This window comes from Trachemys scripta, chromosome 8 (assembly GCF_013100865.1).
Source record: "Trachemys scripta elegans isolate TJP31775 chromosome 8, CAS_Tse_1.0, whole genome shotgun sequence".
NCBI lineage: Eukaryota > Metazoa > Chordata > Testudines > Emydidae > Trachemys > Trachemys scripta.
This window is the reverse complement of record NC_048305.1, coordinates 75,324,630-75,349,574: the sequence shown is the minus strand read 5'-3', so window position 1 is coordinate 75,349,574 and position 24,945 is coordinate 75,324,630. Positions and strand designations below refer to the sequence as shown.

Below are 24,945 nucleotides of genomic sequence, written 5' to 3'. Positions count from 1 at the left end.
TAAAGGTGCATCTTAGGTTTTTGTTTCCATAAGCAAAGACCAGTAGCATTTTCCAGACCAGCAGATTAGAGGCCTGCTCCCATTAACACTACATGTGAATGTATAACAGGATGTATCTACAGGCATGGCACTATAGAAGAGGCTGGGTAACGAGGCCCCATCCATGGAAGGGAATGGTTGAATGAGCCTGCCAGGATCTAAAGCAAGTTACCTAATGCTCTTGAGAAAGGAGAGTAGTTTTTTGCCTCTGGTAGATTATGGTGGTTTTTAACTATTACTTTCTTTTAAATAATCTTTAGGTTTCTATGAAATCCTTTAGTCAATGGCCATGTGTTCTAGTGATATCTACTAACGAACCACCAACCTCTTTTCAGTTGCTTTCTGCTAGACACTGAGTGTGATTTCAGAAGCTTATTTATTCTTGCAAATAATTAGAAAATTGGATTAATATCTTCCTCCCGTCCCTCCCAAAAGCTGGCCTAGTCCTGCTGCTGTATGGCCTGCTGATTTTTTTTATGATCACATAGGATCAAATTCTGCAGTCCTCACTCAATCAACATTAAACATTTAAATATTTCAAATTGATTTAATTGAATGTTTAAATGTTTAATGTTGATTGAGTGAGGACTGCAGAATTTGATCCTGTTTTGATCCAAAACACCAGGAGTTTTGCCTGAATAAGAACTGTGGGATTCAGCTCTTCATTAGAAATCTGACTTTTAACAGCTCAACTGGGAATCCAGAGCTCCTTTGTCATCTCCCCCTGGCTCCGCCCACTTCTCCCTAGAAGAGAGGCAGGTTGCTTTATGGAGGTATAAAACATTTGTTCTTGAATACAGTCTCATAATTGTCTTTGCAGACTTTAAATATGTAGCCCTTTTTGTCTTACTAAGTCCACCCAGTTAAGTCTATAACACACATCCCCTGAAACTTGGCAATAAGTATTTAACAGATGGAGAATTGCCTGCTTTTGCATGCATACAAGCTCATGGTAAAGAGAAGCTAGAACAGTAGGAGAGGCATTTCCACAACAGATAGTAAATGCTATATTGCCCCTTTTTGAAGAGAGAAAATACTTTGTCACATGCAAATTCCTAGCTCATGTCAGGATGTTTCTGCATTCTTTCATGGCCGGGGAACAGAATAAAAGGTCAGAGATTATTTCTGTTGGCATGGATTATGGTTGTGTAATGTAATAGTTTGTCAAAGTGAGACTGTATCTTGCAATAATTGAGACACATTGTGTAACCTCCATGACCACTGTATTACAGAATCATTTAGTTACGCTGGTTCTTAACTGTGTTTTGTCTGGTAGCAATCTTGAAACTAGACTAAGCCAATTGCAGTAGCATTTATGAACCTTACCATAATTTCCTTAAGATTGCACATACTATCTTTCCTAAACCCTATTCTATCCTCCTTACACGTAGTACTGAAAGCTTAGAGTTCCAAAAATAGATTGCATTTTTTCACTTTCCTTTCCCCTAAAATATTGGGCGAATTTTGTGTTCCAGAGGCAGGATGAAATTCACACACACACCTGGCAACTTTCCTTTCACAACATAGGCTTGCTTTCATTGTGCAGGGTATGATACCCTAGTCTTTTATGAAAAAAATAGTGTTGCTCCTACTATTCAGTCACATGCATATGTGGAAGATTAACGTTAATTAAGATGTAAATATTTAAAGCTTTAAGCATGACTACAATAGGGATTTGTAAATGGCGTAGGTTCAAAACTAAGCTTCCACCCCTACTGTTTAAAGAATTAGAAGGCAGGGGTCAAATTCTGATCTCACACCATTGTAACTCTGGAGTTGTGGTCACTGTCAGTTTGCTTCTGTACTAGGGTAACTGAGAGCAGAATTTCACCACTAAATTTGGAGGAGACCTCTCTTAAGGAAAGAAATGTCACAAGGGAATATTATACACTGGAGAAGAAATGTGGTATATATTTCAAGCAAGGCAGAAACTCAAAGGTCAATTGATCTTACTTGAAAATAAATTATTATAATCTTTTGCACAGGTTTCATTCCTAATCCTTTTACCATTAAACTGAATTTACAGGTGTTACCATTTACGGTTATCAAGTGAAACCTGATCTCTTAAAAGAACAAGAAGTTTTGGAAATTCAGTCTTTGAATGACTTGCTTTGTGACATTGTGGAAGTCATGAAGCTTTGGTGCATGCTACACTATCAGGCTATGTTACAGTGCTTGCTCTTTTTATGGCTCTATCCTGCAAGATACTGAGCAGTCATGTGACCTGTTGTGCACCTTCAAATCCTGTTGAAGTCAGTAGGAACTGTGGGTGCTTAGCCCTTTAAAGGATCAAGCCCTTAGGGTAGAGTATGCAAAGATGAAGTGTTATAATTAGAGTGCATAAAAACAAGTTTAGCCTTATTTATTGTAAAATCTCTGCTTCTGGCATATAATTTTATTCAACATCCACAGAAGTTAACCATTTATTACTTAGCACAGAATTAAAAACAATTCATCTTACACACTAGATTTGTTTTCCTTATTTCAGTTAATATTTGATTTGTACCTTTTATACAAAACACAAGAACAATTTACTCCAATATCCCATTAAAAACAATCATTTATTGCGTCTAAGTTTGAACACCATATCCTTCACCCTTGATGGCCACTGATAAATATTTTTCAGTTGACAAAATCTCATACAGCTGCATCTATAGTATATCCTCTGTTTAAAACTTTTTGTTATGGAGAAGTTACAGTAGTAAGGGCTGTTCTAATAACCGAGCTAAGAGCAAGAATACAGTAGCCTAACATCAGAGGTAGACTTTTTAGTCACAGCTTCATGGAAAGAATGCAGCATTTCACAGCTGTGGTATAGCATCACATTTGTGGTACTACATTTAAGGCTGTATCACTTCTGTCTTCTATTAAAAGGACAGAGCTCTAGGAATGGGGGTCTGCCTGTACTCAAAAAAGCCTGAGCCAAAGCCTACTGAAGTCAGCGGGAGCCATTCCACAGAATGCCTTCAATGAGCTTTAGATCAGGCCTATAGATCTTTTTACCACTTGTCCCTGCTCTGCATCTACTTTAGGTATAGGGCATTAAGTCCCTGGAGAAATGGAATACCCCATGCTGCTCACCACTGCCCCACTCATCAATTAAGGGAGAGGAGGTAACTTGTTCTGAAGGGAGTCCTACCCAGAAGAATGACGTATCCCATGGTTCCCAACCAGGGATACATGTACCCCTGGGAGTACGCAGAGATCTTCTGGAGATACGTTAACTCATCTACATCCGTTTCTCAACCTGGGATCATAGCATAGGCTTAGGGGAGTTGCAAGTGCAGGGCTGACGTTAAGGGGTGGCAAGCAGGGCAATTGTCCAGGGCCTCACACAGCTAAGTTACATGTTTCAGCCTTGGGTGGCAGGGCTTGGGCTTCGGGAGTATAGTAGTCTGGAAAGGGTGAGAACCAGATGTATCCAATACTGTATAGGAGCATGTGTAATTCTGTGGACAAGTTAATGATAGGAAGGTAAGGATGGTGTAATTCAATTTGTAAAAATCTCCAGGCTCGTAAGTTCAAGGGTGTCACCCTCTGCAACATGGCAGGAAGGACCTGATACACCCCCACACTTGGTGGAATTTTAATAATACCAAGTCATTTGAAATGGATTACAGGTTGGGTATTGTTTGAAAGCCCTTTCTCTCACGAACACAATGGTATCAACATGACAAACCTAGAATAATTAGGTAGATATATATATGTGAGAAAATGTTTTTAAAAAATCACTGTTTTTTTAATTTATGCTTTAACACAGGGATGCATTGCTTAAGTAGAGATTGATCTTTGGTAATCCTAAAGAATCTAGCCTTGACACTTATAACTGAAAACATTTATTCCTCAAAGTCACCATCAGTGTTGTCTCAGTCTAGGACAGCACTGCTAGACATATCACACTGATCCTTGTCTGTGCCACTCTCACACATCTCTGTACAAGGCAGGCTGCTGGCCAAACATTTGCGATGGTGAGCATCCGGTCTTTGCACACAAGCATTTGATGAGCTGCAGGATTGATTGGAAGCGCACGGTATTTCACATAACTGCTGTAAAGTGATTCCCAACTTGACCCATTTCCAATGACACTATGATCAAAATGTCCACCAATCGGAGGAGCTGGGAGGGGACCAACAATTAATCCTCCCTGCCACACCACAGAGGGTAGCACCTTGAAATTATGATTCTGCAAATTTTTACAGATCAATTGACACCTCCCTTAGACCTTTCTATCACTAACTTGCCCATTGAATGACATTTTACTGTATTATGTACCCAGACTAATAGAGGGGAGGTACAGCAGCCCCTGAAGTCATAGTCAGCAGCACCTTTTAAAAAAATTTTTTTTTAAAGCAATAATTTAAAAGGGTTATTGCTAGGCTTCATTCATACATCTGAAATTGAAACTAAAGTGTAATCTCTATGATAGCCCCTGCTAGAGAAAAATGGCACAATGACTGCATTTTAATGAGTCAGTGCACTGAAAAATGTTTTCCCATCCTCTTCTAGGGGGATAATGCTGGGCCCTCCAGCATAATGACCTTCAGTTCGATGTGCTCACAAAGCAGACAGTCTAGTTGTAGTGTTTTAATTCTTAACACCAAGTTCAAATACAGGCAGTACACTTGTTTACCTAGGCTGGAACAAATGTTTTAAATCTTTTTTAAAGACAGCTGATGTGAACAGTGGTACAGCCCTAGCAGTCTTAACATGGACTTTCAGAGCTAATACAATTTCTATGGACACTTTTACGGGCTTGGCACTTGGCTTGAATCTAGGCTGATTACAAAATACTTAAAAACTGCACTCTAAAATACTAAGGTTATAACAAAAGGAGACACATGCACAGATGAGACATGTATTTTTCCACTCCCTCGGCAGAAAGAAATGCTAGGTTTGATGCAAGCCATCTGCCTTTTTATTGAGAAAGATAGCAAACTGCTTCTATGATTGAGCATTACCTTGCATAATCAGTTCATGCTGCAAATCTCAAAATTTAGGGCCAACTCCAGTTTGTTTTATTTATGCAAGTAGTCCCATTAATTTAATAGGAGAGCTCATAGGAGTAGAATGGAAATAGTTACGTGATGACGGATTTGTTGGGGTTTTGTTGTGGGGAGGGTTTAGCTGAACAACTTTAGCTCTGAAGTTCGTGAACTGCTACAAATTGTGGCATAACCCTGCTTGACCTCAAGGAGCAAAACATCTTAGCAAAATTAGTAATATAGAAAGAATTCTGGAAGTCTATAAACATTTAATGTCACGTTAATGTTTCCAAACAATTTTACCTAAAAACTATTAAAGGAAGACTGTCATCTGAAAAAAACCTCACTTCTGTCTGAATGTATCTACTGTTATGATATCCAAGATTACAATAACTAAAGATTAAATAATTCCATTTTATTTTGTGCATCTGACTGTTATTTTGTGTGGTCAATTTCACTGTTCCAGTGGACCTTTCACACAGCAACAACCAACTAAACAGGAAAATGGGATTGTACAATCACAACAACTGGCAGGAGGACTTGGACAGGTATAGTGCCTGATGCTACTTTTAATTAGTTTATAAATTGACTAAATTTTACATTAACTGTCTCTTTAAAGTGCTGATATATATAAAAGTGAAAAAATAACTTCTCATTTTAACCACTTCACAAATGTTAACCCAGTGTTTCTGTATTATGCTGTACAATAAAGACTCAAGGAAATTTTATACATTTACATTTATAGAGAACTGACAATAGCTATAGCCTACATAGGTGGGCCTCAATCCTTTGGCACATCTGTAACTTTTCTCAATGCTTATTTAAAAAATTGTAAAAAAAAAAAATGCCCAAATTATTTAGGCAGACATAAAAAGGTTTAAGTGACCATGAAAAGATGACTATGGCAGGTATTAACATTGGCTTGCATTTGATACACCATTCGGTGTTATGCATAATCTAGTAAGCGTCATTACAAATGCAACAAGCCAACAAATAGACACACCAGTAAGACTGTTAGTAATGCTTGCAGAGATGGAAGGACAGGGGAAAGGTATTCTGTTCATGCTAGTAACATGTGAATCAAGAACCTGATTATGATGTCTATTCAAAACAAGTGGCAAGGTAACAGGTCTCTCTTGCTGTAGCAGTTTATTCCATTTTCCCCTCCTCTCTGGTTATTGCTATGATCACACTAGCTGTTAAGTTCTACTTTTCCTCTTATCTTCAAAAAGACTTTTCAGCATGTAAACCTGAACAGCTGAAACCACCACCATGACTCCCAAGTTGACCATGGACCAAAAATTCACTGTGTCAAAGTTGCTTTCTTGTATATTTCGATCACGAGCTTCAAATGCTCTGAGCAGCGTCTGAATCTGGAGGCTTTTGCTTAACCTGGCTTTGACATTGTTGATGGATTCCTGGTAAGGAACAGAATAGTGGTTTTTTAGACTGTAAAATCATTTGGAAGGAAACAGAAGTACATTTTCTGCTAATATCAGTACATATCACACTTCTCACTTTAAAAAACACTATCATTCACATTGCTGGTTTTTATTTGTGCATGTGTCACTACCACTTTTTCATTTTGCAGTTAGGTGACCGTTACTTCACTTATGAATGTTACACATTATGAACTTTTCATTATTTTTTGTTAGCCTTATTGTGTTTATTTTCATGTGTTTGAATTTAAATACATAATATTTATCCCAGGCTCTGATCATCTTAACAAATCAATTAAAAAGAATCCACAACTATTTAACAAAAGAAGACCCCACCCGCTGAACAAAGAGACACTTAGAGCAGAATGCCCTAAAGGTAAACAAATCTGGGCTATGTTAGACCCATGTGGGACATGAAGTCCAAAGATGAGGTGCTCAAACAGCCCTCTATCTAATGACCTATGGGGGGGGAGGGATAGCTCAGTGGTTTGAGCATTGGCCTGCTAAACCCAGGGTTGTGAGTTCAATCCTTGAGGGGGCCACTTGGGGATCTGGGACAAAATCAGTACTTGGTCCTGCTAGTGAAGGCAGGGGGCTGGACTAGATGACCTTTTAAGGTCCCTTCCAGTTCTAGGAGATGGGATATCTCCATTAATTATTTAAAAAAATTATAATGTACTGTGTCAAGCAAGTATCTGATATGGCAACTACAATATTAAAGGAAAGACACCACACTGTTGGCCTCTGAAAGTTTAGATTACATTTTCTAAACCAGCACTCTACTTTGTGTAGAACTAGATGGACATAAACCAAAACTGCTATATTTAGATTTAATAATCAAAATTAGTCAAGTCATTTCACAATGTACAGCTTCAAACCAGCATCATTGCAAATCTGTAGCTTTAAGATATCCCAGTGGTCCATTATCTGTATCAGATGGCTCATGAACAGTTCCATTCTGCACTACTGGACTGCAAAACAAAGCTAACTGTTTTCAGCTGGATTATCTGACCAAGATACCCTTTAACCCAAAATGAGCTAGCATTAGCATATAATGTTGTTTTTTTATTGATTTATAAAGCACCTATTGACACAGTCAAACTATGTTCAGGTAATAGGTAACTATTTCTTGAGAGTGTTCTTTCACTGCTTATTCTGTTGACTGTTTTCTCCTATGTATTTGTATGGCCCCCAGTTTAAAAAGGAGGACTGGCAGACTGTCTGAACATGAACTCAGATTCTATTTTCTGCTTGTAAAAGTTGTTGGCATTAACACCCCCCCTCTGCTTCTTTATCCTCCTTTAGAAATTAAGAGTTAATATTTCTAATTATAATCTTTAACTTCTGTTGGGAAGTGAAGGATAATCTAATTTTCAATATTTTAAAATGTATTTAAAATAAATACAGAAAGAATTTGGCATCTTAAACATTCTATGAAGTGTTGGTTTGTGTTAGGAAAAAGATCTGTTTTTTCATGTATTATAGGAAATAGGACCTGATAAACAAAGTAGATCATTTTCTACATGGATGAATAGTCTGTGGGACAGCAGATGGTATGTAAATACATTTTTAGTGCATGCTGATTCTGCTTTTTTGGCAGGCCTCTATTTTCTCTAACTCAGTAAGTTCAGGACTCAGTATTGTAGCCTGCTAAGATTACTGAAACAAGCACAGGCATAGCCTTATTGTCCAGGACTCAGTATTTGCTTCAAAATTTGTGTAGAGGAACTTATACAATAGTATGAAAAAATTGGCACAGCAATGAGTGCAAGCTTCTACACCTACAGTGAACTGAATGCTGTTGCTAGGGAGGTGGAAAAGGCTATGACTGGGATGCAGGCAGTGGAGATAGCCAGTATGTGGTTTTAGTGAGACCACTTAAAGCAAATGATGTATGGAGTGCCCGGAGTTAGGATTTTCAGTTATTCTGATTTCAAACTAGGAGCAGGCTGACTCAAGTGTGCTTATGAGTTGCCGCTGGGGGGAGGGAGGGAGGGAGAGAAGGAGTATCAGAAGGATAGTTGGGCAGTCATGAGGGCCAGCCACTGACACAGAAACATTTCCAATAGTATCCTGAAAATAGTATCCCTCCCAGGTAATTTCTCAATGCCTAGGGACATAGTGTGTGCATAGCATAATGTCTTTCCCAATTCAACCAACTACAGAAGCCACTCCCTGTAGTTGACTTCATTGTATTTCACCATTAACAAAATACCATGCTCATTAGCTCGACTGGTGGATTAACACTGCTCTCCCTCAACTCTCATCTGCATCCCTCCAAGGTTGAGTGCTCAGCCACTGTTTAGAAGTATGTTATCTTAAAGCTTTACTTATTCCCTCTTTCCCCATCTTTGTCAATTGCTATTTATTCCCATTATGCTATATAGTGACTAGGGCACTAAACCAGGATGAGAACAAGAGTTACCCAATAGCATAATTATGAGACACATCAAAGGATATATCCAACAAGTGCTTCTGATGCTACCACAGAGACTAAGCAGAGTAGCCCTGGGAGAGGAGTATTACCACCGTTTAGCTATAGGGGACAAACAAACCATGTCTCCATTCTCATGGTGGGGAGAAGAGGAGGCAGAGGGCCAGTGAAAGGACTCAGACTACTGGATACACAGTCCCTTCCAACTGTGCAAGGTGAGGCATAAACGCACACTGAAAGATTTCCCATTCAATCTCTCAGTTGGAAGGAAGAAAATTGTGTTGGGCCTCATGTGGCAGGGTAGTGGATGCGTACCAGTAGAAGAATCCTCAGGGCTACAGAAGATTCTTTAGATGAAACAATATGCAAAACTGATTTATCCTCTGGCAGACTGAGGACTGCATATACTTTGTGATTAACCAAAAGACCAGATGGAAGAAAAACAAGAGTACTGTGTATATAGACATATATAAGCAGAGAAATTTGTCAACATTTCAGGGCAACTTTTGGGAATAGGGGCTGGCTTATATGCACGCGAGTTTGATCACTTCTCTTCCCCTCTCTCTTTCCTGCCTAAGAATGATGATAATATGCATTTATACAGAAATTATCATCCAACCGCTTTACAAATATCAGCTAATTTAGCCTCATACTACGTTATGCAGTAAGTGGTAGGTAGTAATCGCTTTGCCCATCACTGAAACGCAACCACCACTGAGATGTACAGCAGTTGCACTACTGCTGTTCCTCTAGGGAATATGTTTGCTTATCTTATGAAGAAGAGGAGATGGCCACTTTACATTTGTGTGTATATATAATTACCAAATGGGTCAGATTTATTATTTTGTTTGTGCCTTCAAGTCACGTGCTCGCTCAAAATGAGCTTGATCCCAAATTCTATATGTACATGAACACCAAGTTAATTGCTTTAGGTCAAAAATAAACCTTATGATTCACCATAAGCACAGACACAAAATAACGAAAAAACCTGCCACCATACATATACACACACACACACATTCTGTTTTAATAACAATAGTAATATTTTGTACTTTAATGCCTTTCATCCAAGGAACTTATTAAATCACATTGAGCAAAGACTCGAAGCTCCCCTATGATAGTTATTACTCACAGATGAAAGAGACACTTAAGAGTATGTCTACACTGCAATTAGACATCCGTGGCTGGCCCAAGCCAGCTGAGTTGGGCCCGCAGGGTTCAGGCTAAGGGACTGTTAATTGTGGTGTAGACGTTTGGACTCAGGCTGCAGTCCAAGTGCTGGGACCCTCCCACCTCACAGGGTCTGAGAGCCTAGACTCCAGCCTGAGTCCAAACACCTGCACCACAATTAAACAGCCTCTTAGCCTGAGTCAGCTAGCACGGGCCAGCCATAGGGGTCTAACTGCAGTGTAGACATAACCAGTGAGGTTAAATCACTTGCCGTGGGCCACACAGGAAATCCATGGCAGAGCTGGAACTAGAATCCAGATCTTTTAATTCCCAATGCTGCTCTTTAACCACAGGCTCCCCTCAATATGGGACAGAGTGAACATAATGTCCTATGAGGAGCACAGCTGATCACACCGTTTCCCAGCTGCTCAGGCCCTCACATAGAACAAGACTAAGGCATATTCCCATGGCAGAATGATTATATGAGTTTTTCAGATACTCAGACCTTAACCATCTGATGCTGTAGAGCACAATACTTACCAGAATATCTTCAAGTTTCATATCCAACAGGTCTGTGCCTGTAATGTACTTCTTCCAGTCCTCTAGTTCTCCTTCTCCCATGTTATCTAGGATCAATTCAAAGAAAATCACCTTCTCTGAAATGGTGCTGAATGTGTTGTCAAAGCAGAACATGTAATCTCCATCTTCTGTTTCCACCCTGTATATGAGCAAACATACACTGTAGTTTAAAGATGTATTTTTAATGTTGGCTCTAAACTTACATTTTTAAATATTCTTCCTTATGTGATTATGACAGTTATGCAAACAGAAATAATTAGATATGTTATGCATAAATGAAATGCAGGGACACACTAGGGAATGATATAGCACAACCAGAAATTACATGTAAGAAAGCAAACTCAGATAATGTTAAATCTTAGTATGATGAGTAGTAGCTTTCCTTCACTTTATTTTTTAAAAATTAAAGCTTGAAAGCTTAATGCTCACAACCACTTTTAAAAATAAGACAGCAGCCACTTCTAGCTATGGAAAATAGAAATACCTTTAAAAAGTTTAAATTGACCACTGGCTGCAAAAGGAGCAGAGGGGATAGAATCTTCATCTTTACAAATGGTCCCTGCTCCACTGAAGTTAATGTTAATTGTATCAATATTAGCCCCAAATATTTGAGAAAGTAAATTTGGTATTATTATTTAAAAAACAAAAACAAACCCTGGAAAGAGATCAGACTGCCAGTATGCCAAATAAACGATTACTTGAAATAGCGAACAGTTTACTTTAGTACAGAGAAAATACCCTGGCACAAAGACCTTTTGGAACTCCACAATAGGGAGTGCTTGGCTGTTGACTGCCAATAAACAGACCATGGCAAGTCAAACATCCTTCACTCCTGGAGGAACCTATCTATGAAGTATTAATAGACTAATACAAAATTAAGAGTACTTATATATGAAATATTTGTGTGCTCAAGCTACTTTGTAAAAAAGCCTATAATATAAAAATTAAACAACAAGCATGTGAATTTATCAAGCATTTATCAAGCTAACAAGTTTCTTATATTCTACATTCAAGGAGTGATTTAGGTTAACAATACAACCAGTTTTTACAACTGTTAAGAACTATGATTTAAAATACTCAATTCTAAGTTTTGTATTTGTTTGAAGCAACTATAATACTGCTGTATATAATACTGAGTTTCAAGTTTGGAGATTTTAGACTTACGTGTGGACTCCATCTGATTTTCTCTGATGAAAAACTAGGATTTCACCTTTTGGAGATTCCAAGTAAAAGTCAACATCTAATCCTGCTCCGTCTAAAACCTGTAAAGTCAGCAAAAAAAACAACAAAAAAACCCACACTCTTGTCTGAGTTGTTGAAAAGAAACACTTTACATAAAGGAATCGATACTGGGAGAATTTAAAGGGTGAATTCATCTACCCTAGAGTTCAAACCAAGTTACCTAGAACCAGGTTTTTGCCAGAAAGATGCTACACAGTTTCAAATTCCAGTATAGTCATGACTAATCACGTTAGGAAAGGAATAAACTGAGCTTTTTCCTAACACTTTCTATTATTGCTTTCTCTAATGCAATTCTACCAATGGTGGTAACAGTGGGAAAACTAGTATAGACAAGGCATTGCAGGATATTTATTCACTGTGTCACCTTGAACTGCTCTGAGCAGGCTTAGAAAGCATGGTAGTAAGAATGCCAGCACATGGTCTACAGTAGCACTTCCATTATAGATATCACTGGTGGAGCTGTACCAGTGTTGGTTAAATGGTAGGAAATTTTAAGTAAAATCTCAGTGTAGATAAGGCTTTATAATATAGATCACACCTAGAACTTTTCTAACAAGAATAGTATTTAAAGATGGTTCTGTCTAACAAGGTTTCAACTCATGTAGAAACATTCTAAGGGCTTTGTTGTTGGAGGATCAGAGTTTGTAGTGCAGGAGACATGCCCACTCACCACGCTAGTTACAGCCATAGAAAAGGGGATTCCAGTGGTTTTCTGCCTGTCGGGAAATACTGCAGATTTAGGATCCCAATCCAGCAAGATGCTGAGCATTCTTATCTCTCATTAAAGTTAAAAGGAATTGAAGGCATTTAGCAGTCACAGGATCAAACCCTTTGAGCTTGTCAACACTAAAAAGTTGTACTGCTTTAACTATACCAGTATGAATGCAGTTATATTGGTATAAAGGTGCTCTTTATACTGATATAGCTATTCCCACATGAGAAGGAAAATAAATATACTGGTATAAGTTATCTTTTTACTGGTCCATACTAGGGCTTTTATCATAACTATTTTGGTTTACAAAAAAAAAAAAACCCAAACAAAACAAAAAACGACATCTTTACTCAAAATAGTTAAACTGGTAAAACTTTTAAGTGCAGACTAGGCCTTCCTCACTCAGGACCCAATCCTGCTCCTACTGAAGTCAATGGCAAAACTTGCAATGACCTCAGTAGGTGCAAGATTGGAGGTTTACTGAAAGGGAAGAGGAAGAAAATAATTAAGGAAAAAGATGACAAGAATGAAGAGATAAGTAGTGATTTAACTTTGATATACAGTAGCAATATGATCTGAGTACACTGTATCAGACTCTCAATTTCATATTGTTTTACTATATTGTGAACATGTCTTTGGGGAATTTCAGTCAGAAAGAAACTATTCTTGTCCTTTATCCATTTATTGTGTCAGTGCATCTGAAAAAATATAGAAATCTGAAGGCAGGTGAGAGGATTGTGTGAGTTTTTTCACATTTCAATGTACCTTTGTATATAGGAGAGTTTGCGAATAATTAAAAATAAGCAGTCCTATCTATACAGAAGAATTGTGGTAGCCTGAATTGCAGCCTGGCATTTGTGTGACAGTAAGGTTAAAAGATGGCACAACCACACAGTTAGGAATTATCTACTGGTGAGTTGTGGGTGGACATAAACAGTGTGTAAGGAGTCAACCGTGTTAGTTAGAACCTAGTTGCAAACATGGTAAAAATCTGTTGTGTAAACAGACCCTATAAGTCAACAGAAACAACAAAGAGTCTGGTGGCACCTTAAAGACTAACAGATTTATTTGGGCATAAGCTTTCGTGAGTAAAAACCTCACTTCTTCGGATGCATAGAGTGAAAGCTACAGATGCAGGCATTATATAAGTCAACAGGTAATTTAGTATACAACCAGTGACTGGCAAGTTATAAAGGTGATCATACAGACAGCTGGGGGGAGAAAAAAAAAAAAACAATAGAAATGGAGCGAGAACAGAGAACACTACATATTCGCATGGAATTGCAGGAAGCAGATTACTTATTTTAACTCTGCTGGACTATAGATCCCAATCTGCTGCCTAAAACAGACCCTATCATTGTTTTGCAACAACAAACTTTTAGACTCAGACTTTAAGGTCAGAAGGGACCACAATAATCTAGTCTGACCTCCAAACATAATTGCCTCATCAGCATAAAACGGACCTTAACTTTTTGCCTGCCTGCTACCATCTGCTTGGTCCTTCAAAATCTGGAAGACAGACATAGTTAGGTGGGGAAGTGTGCTGTGTGAGGATCTTTTGCATAACATTTGAACCTGAGCTCCTGGCAGTCCTATGTGGACATTAGAGGCCCATCTAGCATTTTCCATGATTTTGCCCCTTGGCCAAAAGTTTCCATCCTGTGGTGGGGGTTGGTTTCCAGACGCACCTGAGATCGCTGAACTAGGGTTGCCAGTTTTGACTGGACTTATTCCTGGAAGTTTCATCTCATGATATAGTCTTTAACTCCTACAGACTCCAGGACAATCCTGGAGGGATAAAACCCTAGGCTGAACCTCACTGTTCACTCTGCCTTTCCCAGGCCTATTTGCCCACCCAGCGCACTGAGTAACTTCAGTGACAGGCAGGAAAACTCCTGCGTTCCCCCTTCCCGTTACTGCCAATCGCTGGGGTGCGCGGTCCCGGAACGAGCTTTGTGCCCGGCTAATAAATCTTCCTGACAATGGAGCCAGGTGGCCTCTACAGGCCGCGCTGCGAGAGCACCCAGCCCTGCTCAGCCGGCCGGCTGTGCATGCGGGCAGGGCCCGCTCCTGCCTGGCGCCGCGGGAGGCTGCTGCAGCGACGGCGGCACATCGAGAAGGCCGGGCGGGAAAGCGGCTCTCCGCCACGCGCGCAGCGGAGGATGCAGGGCCGGCTCCGCCCACTGTCGCTAGCCCCGAGCCAGGTCCCCTCACCTGGTACTCGACCTCCAGCGAGGCCCCGTGCCGCATGGGCTGGAAGAAGCACTCCTTGCGGCCGGCGGGCAGCGTGAAGGTGAAGTCGCTGTCCAGGGAGGAAGCGAATCCGAAGGCGCCGGGCGGCAGCAGCAGCAGCAGGTTGTGGAGAAGGAGGAGCAGGCGGGACGCTGTCCCCATCCCCGCGGGCAGTGCTGGGCCTGGCACGGCGCGCTCCGGCTCTGCCCGGCCGACAGGAACAGGATGTTCTCACGGACACGGATGACTCCAGCCTGTCAGAGCGCCAGCGGGCTGGCTGCGGGCGAGAGCAGCCTGCCCTGGGGAGGAGCAGCAGCCCGCGCCCCCAGCCCAATGGCATAGCAGCAGCCACGCCCCGGAAGCGTTCTCAGCATCGCCCTGCTAGTGCACACACCTCCACCGCCCCATAATGCTCCAGCAGCGGGGAAGAAGGTATTGCGCTGCCAATAGGAAAAGGAAGGGGTGATTTTCTTCAGGGACTGCCCCGAACGTTCATTTTCCGGGGTATGGTGGGAAATGTAGTTCGATTCCGGTAGCAGTGGGCGGATGTGCCCAGACATCAGACTACCATTCCCAGGGGGCCAAGAGGGGAGGAAAAGGTAGGGGGACGGGACAGTGAAATGCGCATGCGTAGTAGGAGAATTGGGGCTGTTGCTGTGTCTGGAATTCAACGGCCCGCGCAGTTCGAACGAACGGGCGCAGACGGGGCGCCTTTCGGGACAGCTTTAGAGCGCGAAGTACCCTCGATAGAGATCAGCTGCGCGCCCCGAGGGGGTGCGCGAAGAAGCTGCTCTACAGGGGCTTTCCTGGCGGTGCCAACCCCCTTACTTGGGGGAAGGTAGGCGGGGGGCTCTGGGCTGCACGGTCACGGAGCTCCCGCAAGGTGGGCCCGGGTCTCACTCTGCGGCAGTTCTGAGGGGACAGAGCCAGCCCGGCTCGGCGGGATCCCAGGCAGGGCCGGCGGCGGCGCCGCTCTTGCTCCCGCCTAGCCGGGGGCTGTACTGGGAAGTGGAGAGCCGCGTTGCTGAGCAACGCGAAGTGCTGTTCCCCGTGGCCGGGATAGGTTTCCGGCTGGTATCTGACTGGCTTGGCTGGGTTTTTAATGGATTTGCCCGAAAAATAATGTCATCTGCAGGGCTTTTTCCGTGGGTGGAAAGATTGGCATTATTAGCACAATACACTGCGATAGCTCATGTTAAAAGTCCAGGTGTCCAGCTAAAGATGCTGCAGTGTTCCCACTTCTGCAGTTTAAGCGATAACAGATGGTGATTGTTGAGAATACTGTAGCTGTGGGCCCACCAACACGCAAGCCCACCGCGTGTGTGTGTGTGTGAGAGAGAGAGAGAGGGTTTGAGTTAGCTAGAGTGAGGAGACTGGGATCTTCTCAGTCTTATTTATGTGTAATCTCTTTAGATACTATAAGTGGCTGCTGAAGCGGGGGTTGCAGGGGTGGTTGGGGGTTGAGGTTGCAGCAGGCTTGCCTTGTAGTGGGGGTGCTGGGTTTTTTGCATTTGAAAGGTGGTAAACCTACGCAGTGGTCACCAACCGATCAATCACAGTCTCCGGCCTAAAAGTCCGGCCGGGCCAAGGCAGGCTCTCTGCCTGCCCGTACCCTGCACCGCTCCCAGAAGCGACTAGCATATCCCTGCATGATGGGCGTAAGGGGTCTCCATGCGCAGCTCCTGCCTGTAGGTACCACCCCTGCAGCTCCCATTGGCCGGGAATGGGGAACTGCGGCCAATGGGAGCTGCGGGGATGGTGCCTGCAGGGAGGGGCAGCACACTGAGATATGTGCCTGATCCCCCCAGGGATGTGCTGGCAGCTTCCAGGAGTGGCGTGGGGGCAGAACAGGCAGGGAGCCTGCCTTAGCCCTGCTGCCTGAGATAAGTACCACCCAATGGGAGCCCACACCCCAACCCCCTGTCCCAGCCTTTAGCCCCATCCCGGAGCCTGCAACCCAAGCCCCCTCCCACACCCCAACCTCCTGCCCCATCCCAGAGCCCCTTCCTGCACCCAAACTTCCTCCCAGAGCTTGCACCCCCTCATCCTGCCCTGCCCCCCTGCCCCAGGCTCAGCCCGGAGCCCCCTCCACACTCCAAACCGCTTAGCCCCAGCCCAGAGCCCGCACCCCCTCCTGAAACCCCTGCCCCAGCCCGGTGAAACTGTGAGTGAGGGTGTGCGAGCGAACGATGGAGGGAGGAGGGGATGGAGGGAGCGAGGCAGGGCCTCAGGGAAGGGGCAGGATAGATCCTGGGTTGCACTTAAATTCAAAAAGTGATCTTGTGCTTAAAAAAATCTCTATGGGCTGGGTAGGAGGGGTTCAGTCCTAGAGGCAGGGCTGGCACTGGGAGCAGAAGATAAGGGACAGGACACAAGGGTAAAGAAAGCACCAGGCCAAATTAAAACAAAGTCTTTGTGTGAAAAACCAAGTGCTAATCTGATCTGAAAAGAGGTCATTGGAAACTCAAGCAACAGCCAGCACTGTGCAAGAACGTTTCTCTCCTCTCTGTTGCTGATACTTGTATGAATAAAGCTTTCTTCCTCCTCACCCACCTGCTTCTGTTCGCCTGTGTAATCTGTGTGCACATGTAGTAGCACTGAGCACGCTCGCTGGTGAAATGTGCAAGCCTATTGGAATAGGGGAGAGTGAAGGCCCCTCTCCCCAGAATTCCCTGCCAATGTGTCTTGAGCCTGACTGGGAGTAGCCACTTTAAGGGTGAGATGAGAGTTCAGTCCCCTATACCCATTCAGTGCTCTTTGCAGCAATGGTTAAAGGTGATGTTTGTGATAAGGATAACTGTCCATTAGCTGAAGAACTCATTAAGTGTAGGCCATCAAACAGCTAATCTGGGCTGTATTTGAACTGTGAGTCACAAGTCCATGCTGTAAACCAAAGAAATCCCATTGATTTTACTGGGAGTTGTGCCTATTTGCTTACTAACAGGTTAGGTGAGAACATGTATTTAGATACTGCTAGCAGATTTGGGAGTGAACATTGCTTAAATGTAATTCCACTTTCACATGAAGCTCAGTCCAGGCATGATTGAAGTGTTGCTGGCACAAGATCCAACTAGAGAAGGAGGAAGATGTAATAATCTGCTCCTTCTGTTACAGGATTATGTTTGCTTATTGTTAATTCAGTTCACAAGGTGGGGGTCCTCTTGATCCTAAAATTTAAGTAGCAGCAGTAGCTGAATCTGTCTCCAAGGGAACAGTCTTTCCTTTTGAGATGGGGACCTCATTTTGCCCTGGACTACACTGGTGCACTCTGTGTGGGGCTACTATTGAAGATCACATGGAAACTTCAGCTAGTGGAGAATATGACATCTTGTTCCATAGTGGTGGTGTTAGGTGTGGTGGTACCTGGGTGATAAAAGCATCGTTAAATATACTTGCATGAGAGACACACAACAACTGTACTGTGTAGACTGTACTTGCTATCAGTTTTTTTTTCTGGTCTCAATGTAATGCATGGGTCTTCACTTATAAACTCCTATGTGGTTTGGGTTCTGGCTATCTTTTTAGATGATTCTCTCCTTGTGTAACATTCTGACCATTGAAAGTAGTTGCTAACTTGCTAATGGTCTCCCATCTGAATTGTGAGAGCTCAGGGCATTGTGTTTTCTATATGGGAGGTCTAGGTTCTGAAATTCACTTCTGCCTTGGATCAAAAAAAAATTAGGGCACCTCGCAGTGTCCATGTTCACTCAGGCCTTTCTTAAGTAAGTGAGATGCACTGACAGTTAAATATTTATTTCTATTGTGCAGTGTTTCTTTAATTGAAAAGAGCAGATGTGCCTAATGACTATCAACAGTACATATTTTATAGATCATAAATAAGCCAGTTCTTCATTCTGTACTATTCCTATTCTATTTCTTTTATAGAAAATAAACCTATTCTTCAGCTATTTGTATGCTTATTCCCGTGACTTCTCAGGCATAGGAAAGATATGCTTATTAAAACACAAATATATTTGTTAACAAAGAGAATAAAGAAATAGCCAAGTAAAAGCAATTGTATATAGCTATGCTTTCAAGTTTTTATTGGTATGAAAGGAGGCAATAAGTGAGACTTTGCATGTATGTAAGGAAAACAAACATACATAAAACCTTTTAAAATGTTGAAAAAATATCTGCTACTTTCTAGAAATAGTATACAATGCTGTTAAACTAAATTTTAGTATTATAAACTTATTTTAGACAAATGTAGAGTACCAATGGAATCCAACTTATGGATTTACCATAAAAAAGATGATGATGATGAGGAACTCTTGCTTGCAAATGTAGAGGCATTAAGGAATCAACTGAGGAAAACCGAGAGAAATCTACAAAATCTAGGGGAAGAGCTTTCCAGGTATGTGTGTATTTAAAAACAAGAAGAGAACTAGGCCTTAATTGAGGGACAGGCAAACTTTTTGGCTTGAGGGCTGCATCGGGTTTCGTAAATTGTATGGAGGGCTGGTTGGGGAGGGGGTTGTGGCTTGGCCCCCACCTCCTATCTGCCCACCCTAGGACTCCTGCCCCATCCAACCCACCCTGTTCCCTGTCCTCTGACCATCCCCAGACCCCCACCACCCCATCCAACCCCTCCTCTCATTCCTGACAGCCCCCCTGGGACTCCTTCCCCATCCAACCACCCCTTCTCTCTGTCCCCTGACTGCCTCCAGAACCCCTGCCCCTGACTGCCCCCTCATCCAACCCCCCCCTCCTTCCTGACTGCCTCCCGGGATCCCTGCCCCCATTCAACCCCCTTTCTCTCCCCCCCCCCCCGACCACCATCCGCTCCCCTGCCCCCTTACTGCACTGCCTGGAGCACTGGTGGCTGGCGGCGCTACAGCCACCTCAGCCTCACCACCGCTACAGCCACGCTACCGCCACCTCAGCCTCCACCACGCAGCACAGAGGACCGGATCAGGCCGGGCTCTACAGCTGCGCTGCCCCAGGAGCTCACAGCTCCGCTGCCCAGAGCATTGCTGGGGGCGAGCCTCCCGGGCCAGGAGCTTGGGGGCTGGGCAGGACGGTCCTGCGGGCCGGATGTGGCCTGTGGGCCGTAGTTTGCCTGCTCCTGCCTTAAGTCTTCCAGTTGTTTAAATCTATATTATTCACTATATGATTATAACTCATTGTCTTTATTTGTGTTTTGTTTCTGGTATATTTGGTAAAAACACTACTGGAGGGGGAATGCTTATTATTGTTTTGTTTTGTATCCTAGTACTAGTTCGAGTGAGCAATCTGTCCACAGCTCTCATTTCAGTGAGTTTGTCGGACTAACACTGGAAGATCTTGTTGAGCCGAGTTGCACTGAATTTCAAAATTATTTAGCTCATAAGAGTGCTGGTAATATGTCCCACCAGAGCAGGGATTCTCAAAGAAAATCCCAAACCAAGGTATTTATTTATATTTGTTGCAATGTTTGTTTTACACACTTGTGATTATGAACGTTTGACTTTATCCTTTCATTTGTAGGCTTCTCAGCTAATATATAGTAAGCACTGGGGAGTTAGGCATGGTAACATATTATTTCTATGACTTAAGTAAGATTGGCCTACAAAGATTCATTGCTGATATACATATATTTTTTACCTCAAGTCTTACCCAGTGTCCACTCCTTTTAATAAAAGTATGGAACAAGAAAATGAGCATCTTAGAGAGAAGCTGAACACACTGCGAGATCAAAATGCTGCTTTGACTTCCCAGAACCACTGTCTAATGAATAAAATTGAAACTATCAACTTTGAACTGACTCAGTCAAAAACAAGAGTAAGTATCGTAGAAATATTACTTCTGAGGAAATTCTGCACCAAAAAATTAAAAATTGTGTATAATATTTTAAAATTCTGCAAATTTTATTTGTCAAATAAAAGTGGCTCCAGCATGGCAGTGAGGAGCACAGGCCACTGGCTGCTCTGAGGTGGGAGATCACCCTGAACCCTCTACCTCCCCCAGTACAGGGACTCGGCAGTGTGGTTGCACCTGATACAGCACAAGGGCTGGACCTGCCCCAGAAACACCTTGGGGCTCTGTGCCAGGTGTGGGTGGGCAGGCTCAGCCCATCAGGATTCAAGTGTGGAGGGGCTTAATGTGTGGGGGATCCAGGTGTGGGGTGAGAGGTTTCTATGTGGAGCAATCTGGGTGCGGGTGGCTCAGTGGGAGATCTGGATGCACAGGGCCTCACTGGGAGGTTCCGGGTGCAGGGGCAATGGGACTCTTCAGGGGATCCAGGTGAAGGTGGTTGGGGCTCAGCTGGGGGGTCTGGGTGTGGAGAGATGGGGCTTGGTGTGGGGGGCTCTGTGGGAGGATCCAGATGCTGGAGGAGTGTGGCTTGATAGGGTGGGGGTCCAGGTGCAGCTGGTTGGGGATCAGTCGGATGGGGGTCTGGATGTGGCGGGTTTGTCAGAGGGGTGTAGGGGAGTAGGGTTTGTCAGGATGAGGGTTCGATGGGTTTGCTTAAGGGGGGAGCCTCAGCTGCCTGCGGAGGAGATGCTGCATGCCGGGCTCCCACTTCCCCCCTATGATTCCCCGTCCCCTTTTCTTCTCCACCCCCCTGCCCTCACTCCCATATTCCCTTCCTTCTGCCCTATTCCACCCTCTCTTCCTTCCCCACTGCCTCTCCCCGTCCCCTCCAACCTCCATTCCCTCACTTCCCAGCTTACCTGGCCCCACCGTGGGCACTAACTGTTGCTCAGAAAACAGGGAGACGCCCAGCATACAGAAGGGGAGCACGACTGACACTAGGAACCAGGAGTTGGCGTTCAGCCGCAGAGTCTGGAGCGGAGAGGCATCCTCCTTCAGCTGGGCAGCTCTGCACTTGCAGAAATGGGGGGGGGGTCAGTGGCACCCAACCCCGTGTGCCCCCCCCATGCCTCCCCCCAAAAAAGACTGTGCCTGTGGTCGTCCCCCCATATCCCCCGCATGCAGCTTCCCGGCTGTTTTCTGCAGGGAAGCATAGGAATGGAGGGGGGGAGGGAATTTGTGGATTTTCTGCAGGCACTTAGTCATGTAGAATCCCTCCAGGAGTAAAGGATGAATATGTGGTCTCTAGCAACACAAAATATCTTAGAAAAATAAATCCCTGGTAACTGTATTGTAGTTTTGAGTAGAATATGTCTGTTCACCTTGGATTAATCTATTTAAAATCTATAAATACTCAATCATTATTATTATTCTTATTGTTAATTATTATTTATTTGTATAGTAGAAGCACCTAGGAACCCTAGTCATGTACCCATTGGTCTAAGTGCTGTACAAACAGAACAAAATGATACTCTGCCCCTAAAAGCTTACAATCTAAGTATAGTAATAAAGATGCCCTGTAACCTATACAAGAAGTAACTTGGTAAATTTTTTAGCATTATACATAAATATATATTCAGTACATCTTCCTGAGATAAGTTGGGCTCCTGTATACATATTAACAATGAGAACTGAAGAAGTCTGGTCTTATTTTCAAATAAAGAGCAATATGTCTGATATGTAGAGAAAGTGAAGATGAGTTATGAGGGCATATTGCAGACCATGGAGAGAGGTAGACTGTTTATATAATTTACACATATATTTTAAAAATTCAGGTACTTGAATTAAAGAAATATTGTTTTGCTTGTTTTTAGTTTACACAGAATCTTACTAAAATCTTTGCAGACTACAGCACTGCAGGAATAGCGTGAAATGCGGTTACTGAGAAGTAAGCCACTCTATTGCGTGCATGTTGGTCTGCAGAATAAAGATTATAGTATATTATAATATTCAACAGTGTTTCTCAGACTCCATCCAGAGGACAAGTGATGTTGGAGAAAAAACAAAGAAGAGATTAACAGCTAGTGGGGGTGAGAGGGCAAAGAACAAACCAGAAAAATGAGTAAAAATGGAAGAATATTAATTTTTGGAGGAAAAAATTGAGACGACTGTAAACAAATTCTTTTTTAACATACCAAAACAGAATGGAATGATACCGATGACACTGGCAATGTGCCAACCCGTAGGGAAAGCTTGAAGTCAGTGAATGTGGTGTGGAAATGTCCTGGCAATTTCTATAGCAGGGTTAGGCAGACAACGTCATTCAATTATGCAACAGACCTTTTGGCACAATTCATTTTAGGGTATATTTGCAAATTTTAATGAAGTCCCAAATATGTTTATATTTCAGATCTCTTTTCTTGAATCAGCTCTAGGTACCCATTCAGTCAGTATTCCTATGTTAGAAGAACAGATTGCAAATTTGGAAGCAGAAGTTACAGCTCAAGATAAAGTCCTGAGGTAATAAGTGTACTTTTCCCCTCCCTTATAAACCTTTTGGTCTACTTGTTTAATTCACAGTTTTTCCCAGGAACGGGAAATACAGATTGCTCCCAAATCTAGTGCTTTTCATCAGAACTATTACGAAGTTTTGAAATCTGTCCTTGAGAAATTGCCGATTATGTGTGTTATATTGGTGTTTTATATTAGTGTATGTAAGATATGATGATAATGTGTTCTAAGAATTTAAAGTAATTAATGAAGATTTGGTAAAATAAACAAACTAAAGAATTCTAAAATAGTTAACTAGTTTATAACGTGGGGTAAACATAAATGATTATATATACATTGCAGAATATAGACATTTGTACCCATTGTACAACGAGCAAACTTTTTGTCTTCTCAAATATATCCACTTACTACACTAGAATCAATCATGGCTGTCCAAATAAAGCTTACCCGCAAAAGTTGTCTGTCACTAAAGCTGACAACCATACACCAGTCCACACGTTGACTTACATGCTTCATTTGCTTAGTTATACTGTAAGAGCTTGATCTCCCCACTGAAACAGAATTATCGTTGTGTAAGTAGCATTTGATTTAGCCCTTTTGGACACGCGTGTAATCTTCAAGACCATAGAATACTTTAAAAAACAAACAAAATTTCTCCTGGCAAACAAATACAAAAAGTACTCCACTTTCGCAATAATATTTTCATCTTGTCATCCGCGTGAAACAGACCTGCTTAAGCAGAGAGATACACAGCTGTTATGGAAGCAAGTTGAAACACTTTCTTCGCAAATATGTTTTACATTAGTTAAAAAGACCCACAGATATATAAAACAATGTAATGATTCATGATAGAGCACTAAGATCTCCTTTGCACTTAGGGTGGCAGGAATAGCACAAGAATACACTCAGTTCTCTATCCCCTGCATTGTTAAGGATAAAACAGATATTCCACTGGTCACTACTATGTATCTCTATAATGATGATATACAAATGAAGGCAGTGTCTTACAAATAGATTTGGAAGGATCAGATTTTTATCGATAAATGTTGGTAAACATCAATTTCACTATACACACACAAACTACCAAAAAAATATTTCCATAGATGATGATTGAAATTTACTGATAGGCAAAGTAAGAAAAATGTTGCTTGAGAACTTAGAGTCAAAATCCAGTGATTTAGACATTTGAATTAGGCTTGTTAGAAATGGGCTAGCAAATGAATAGTAAAAACAGGTATGATTTGTTGAGTTAAGGATATTTAACATGACGTTGACAGTTTGTGTGTTAATGGTTTATAAAACTTTTAACTTTTGAATCTCAATGTCTTCTGTCGTTAAATAATTGTCTGACCTCCTCCACGTAATTTTCTGCAAAATTTCTGTGAAATTTAAATAAATAAAAATCTGAGAAAGTGCTTAAATATTTATATTATCCCTCAAAATTATAATCAAATATTGAATTCTGCCAAGCCTGCTTATAAATTCTGACTCTGAATTTTGTGTAAGGTGACTTTCCTGATTATTATTTTATTATATATTTGTATTGTGGTGGCACCCAGAGTCCTGGACCAGGGTAGGGCCCCACTGTGCTGGATGCTGTACAAACAGATAGTAAACAAAAATTCCTACGCCATATTGATTAAAATGTCAATACACAGTTTAATAAGGATGAAAATAGGCAAAACTTGCTTTACAAAATAAGTAACTTTATTAATTTTAATATTTTTAATTGGTTTAGTCCTTATTGTATTAGCTCAAATACAGGATTGTCTCTTTCTTTGGACGGAGGCTGGCAAAATGATTTCCCATATATCAGACTAGCTAGTCCTCCAATTGAACTTCATATATGGAAAAGGAAAAAAAAAATGCTAT

The 24,945-nt window shown here is 42.1% G+C and overlaps 2 protein-coding genes across 5 annotated transcripts in view; one reads left to right on the top strand and one right to left on the bottom strand.

The window, feature by feature from the left end:
- Positions 1-2,386: 2,386 nt before the first annotated feature.
- Positions 2,387-15,167, bottom strand: TMED5 (transmembrane p24 trafficking protein 5). Its single transcript, XM_034779236.1, has 4 exons — positions 14,812-15,167; positions 11,808-11,905; positions 10,605-10,782; positions 2,387-6,439 (listed from the first exon to the last, which is right to left on the bottom strand). The coding sequence occupies exons 1-4, from the start codon at positions 14,989-14,991 to the stop codon at positions 6,221-6,223; spliced, it is 675 nt and encodes a 224-aa protein (XP_034635127.1). The 5' UTR covers positions 14,992-15,167; the 3' UTR covers positions 2,387-6,220.
- A 286-nt stretch (positions 15,168-15,453) lies between these two features.
- The window catches only part of CCDC18 (coiled-coil domain containing 18), a 70,601-nt gene continuing 61,109 nt past the window's right edge, over positions 15,454-24,945 (top strand). Inside the window, exons 1-5 of one of the 4 annotated variants that reach the window (XM_034779546.1) lie at positions 15,454-15,641; positions 19,030-19,183; positions 20,042-20,216; positions 20,419-20,589; positions 22,973-23,082. In XM_034779546.1, the coding sequence (XP_034635437.1) occupies positions 19,047-19,183; positions 20,042-20,216; positions 20,419-20,589; positions 22,973-23,082 (593 nt within the window). In that variant the 5' untranslated portion in view covers positions 15,454-15,641; positions 19,030-19,046. Of the gene's footprint in view, positions 15,668-19,029; positions 19,184-20,041; positions 20,217-20,418; positions 20,590-22,972; positions 23,083-24,945 lie in introns of those variants that run through there. The other 3 variants (XM_034779544.1, XM_034779545.1, XM_034779547.1) reach the window with 3 other exon arrangements.

Bases quoted from the DNA above. Each gene is read 5' to 3' on its own strand.
- TMED5 (XM_034779236.1), bottom strand. From the start codon at position 14,991: ATGGGGACAGCGTCCCGCCTGCTCCTCCTTCTCCACAACCTGCTGCTG. The intron at 10,783-11,807 runs GTAAGTCTAAAA...GCTCATATACAG, and splicing joins AAATCAGATGGAGTCCACAC to GGTGGAAACAGAAGATGGAG. The intron at 6,440-10,604 runs GTAAGTATTGTG...GTTCCTTACCAG, and splicing joins TGAAACTTGAAGATATTCTG to GAATCCATCAACAATGTCAA.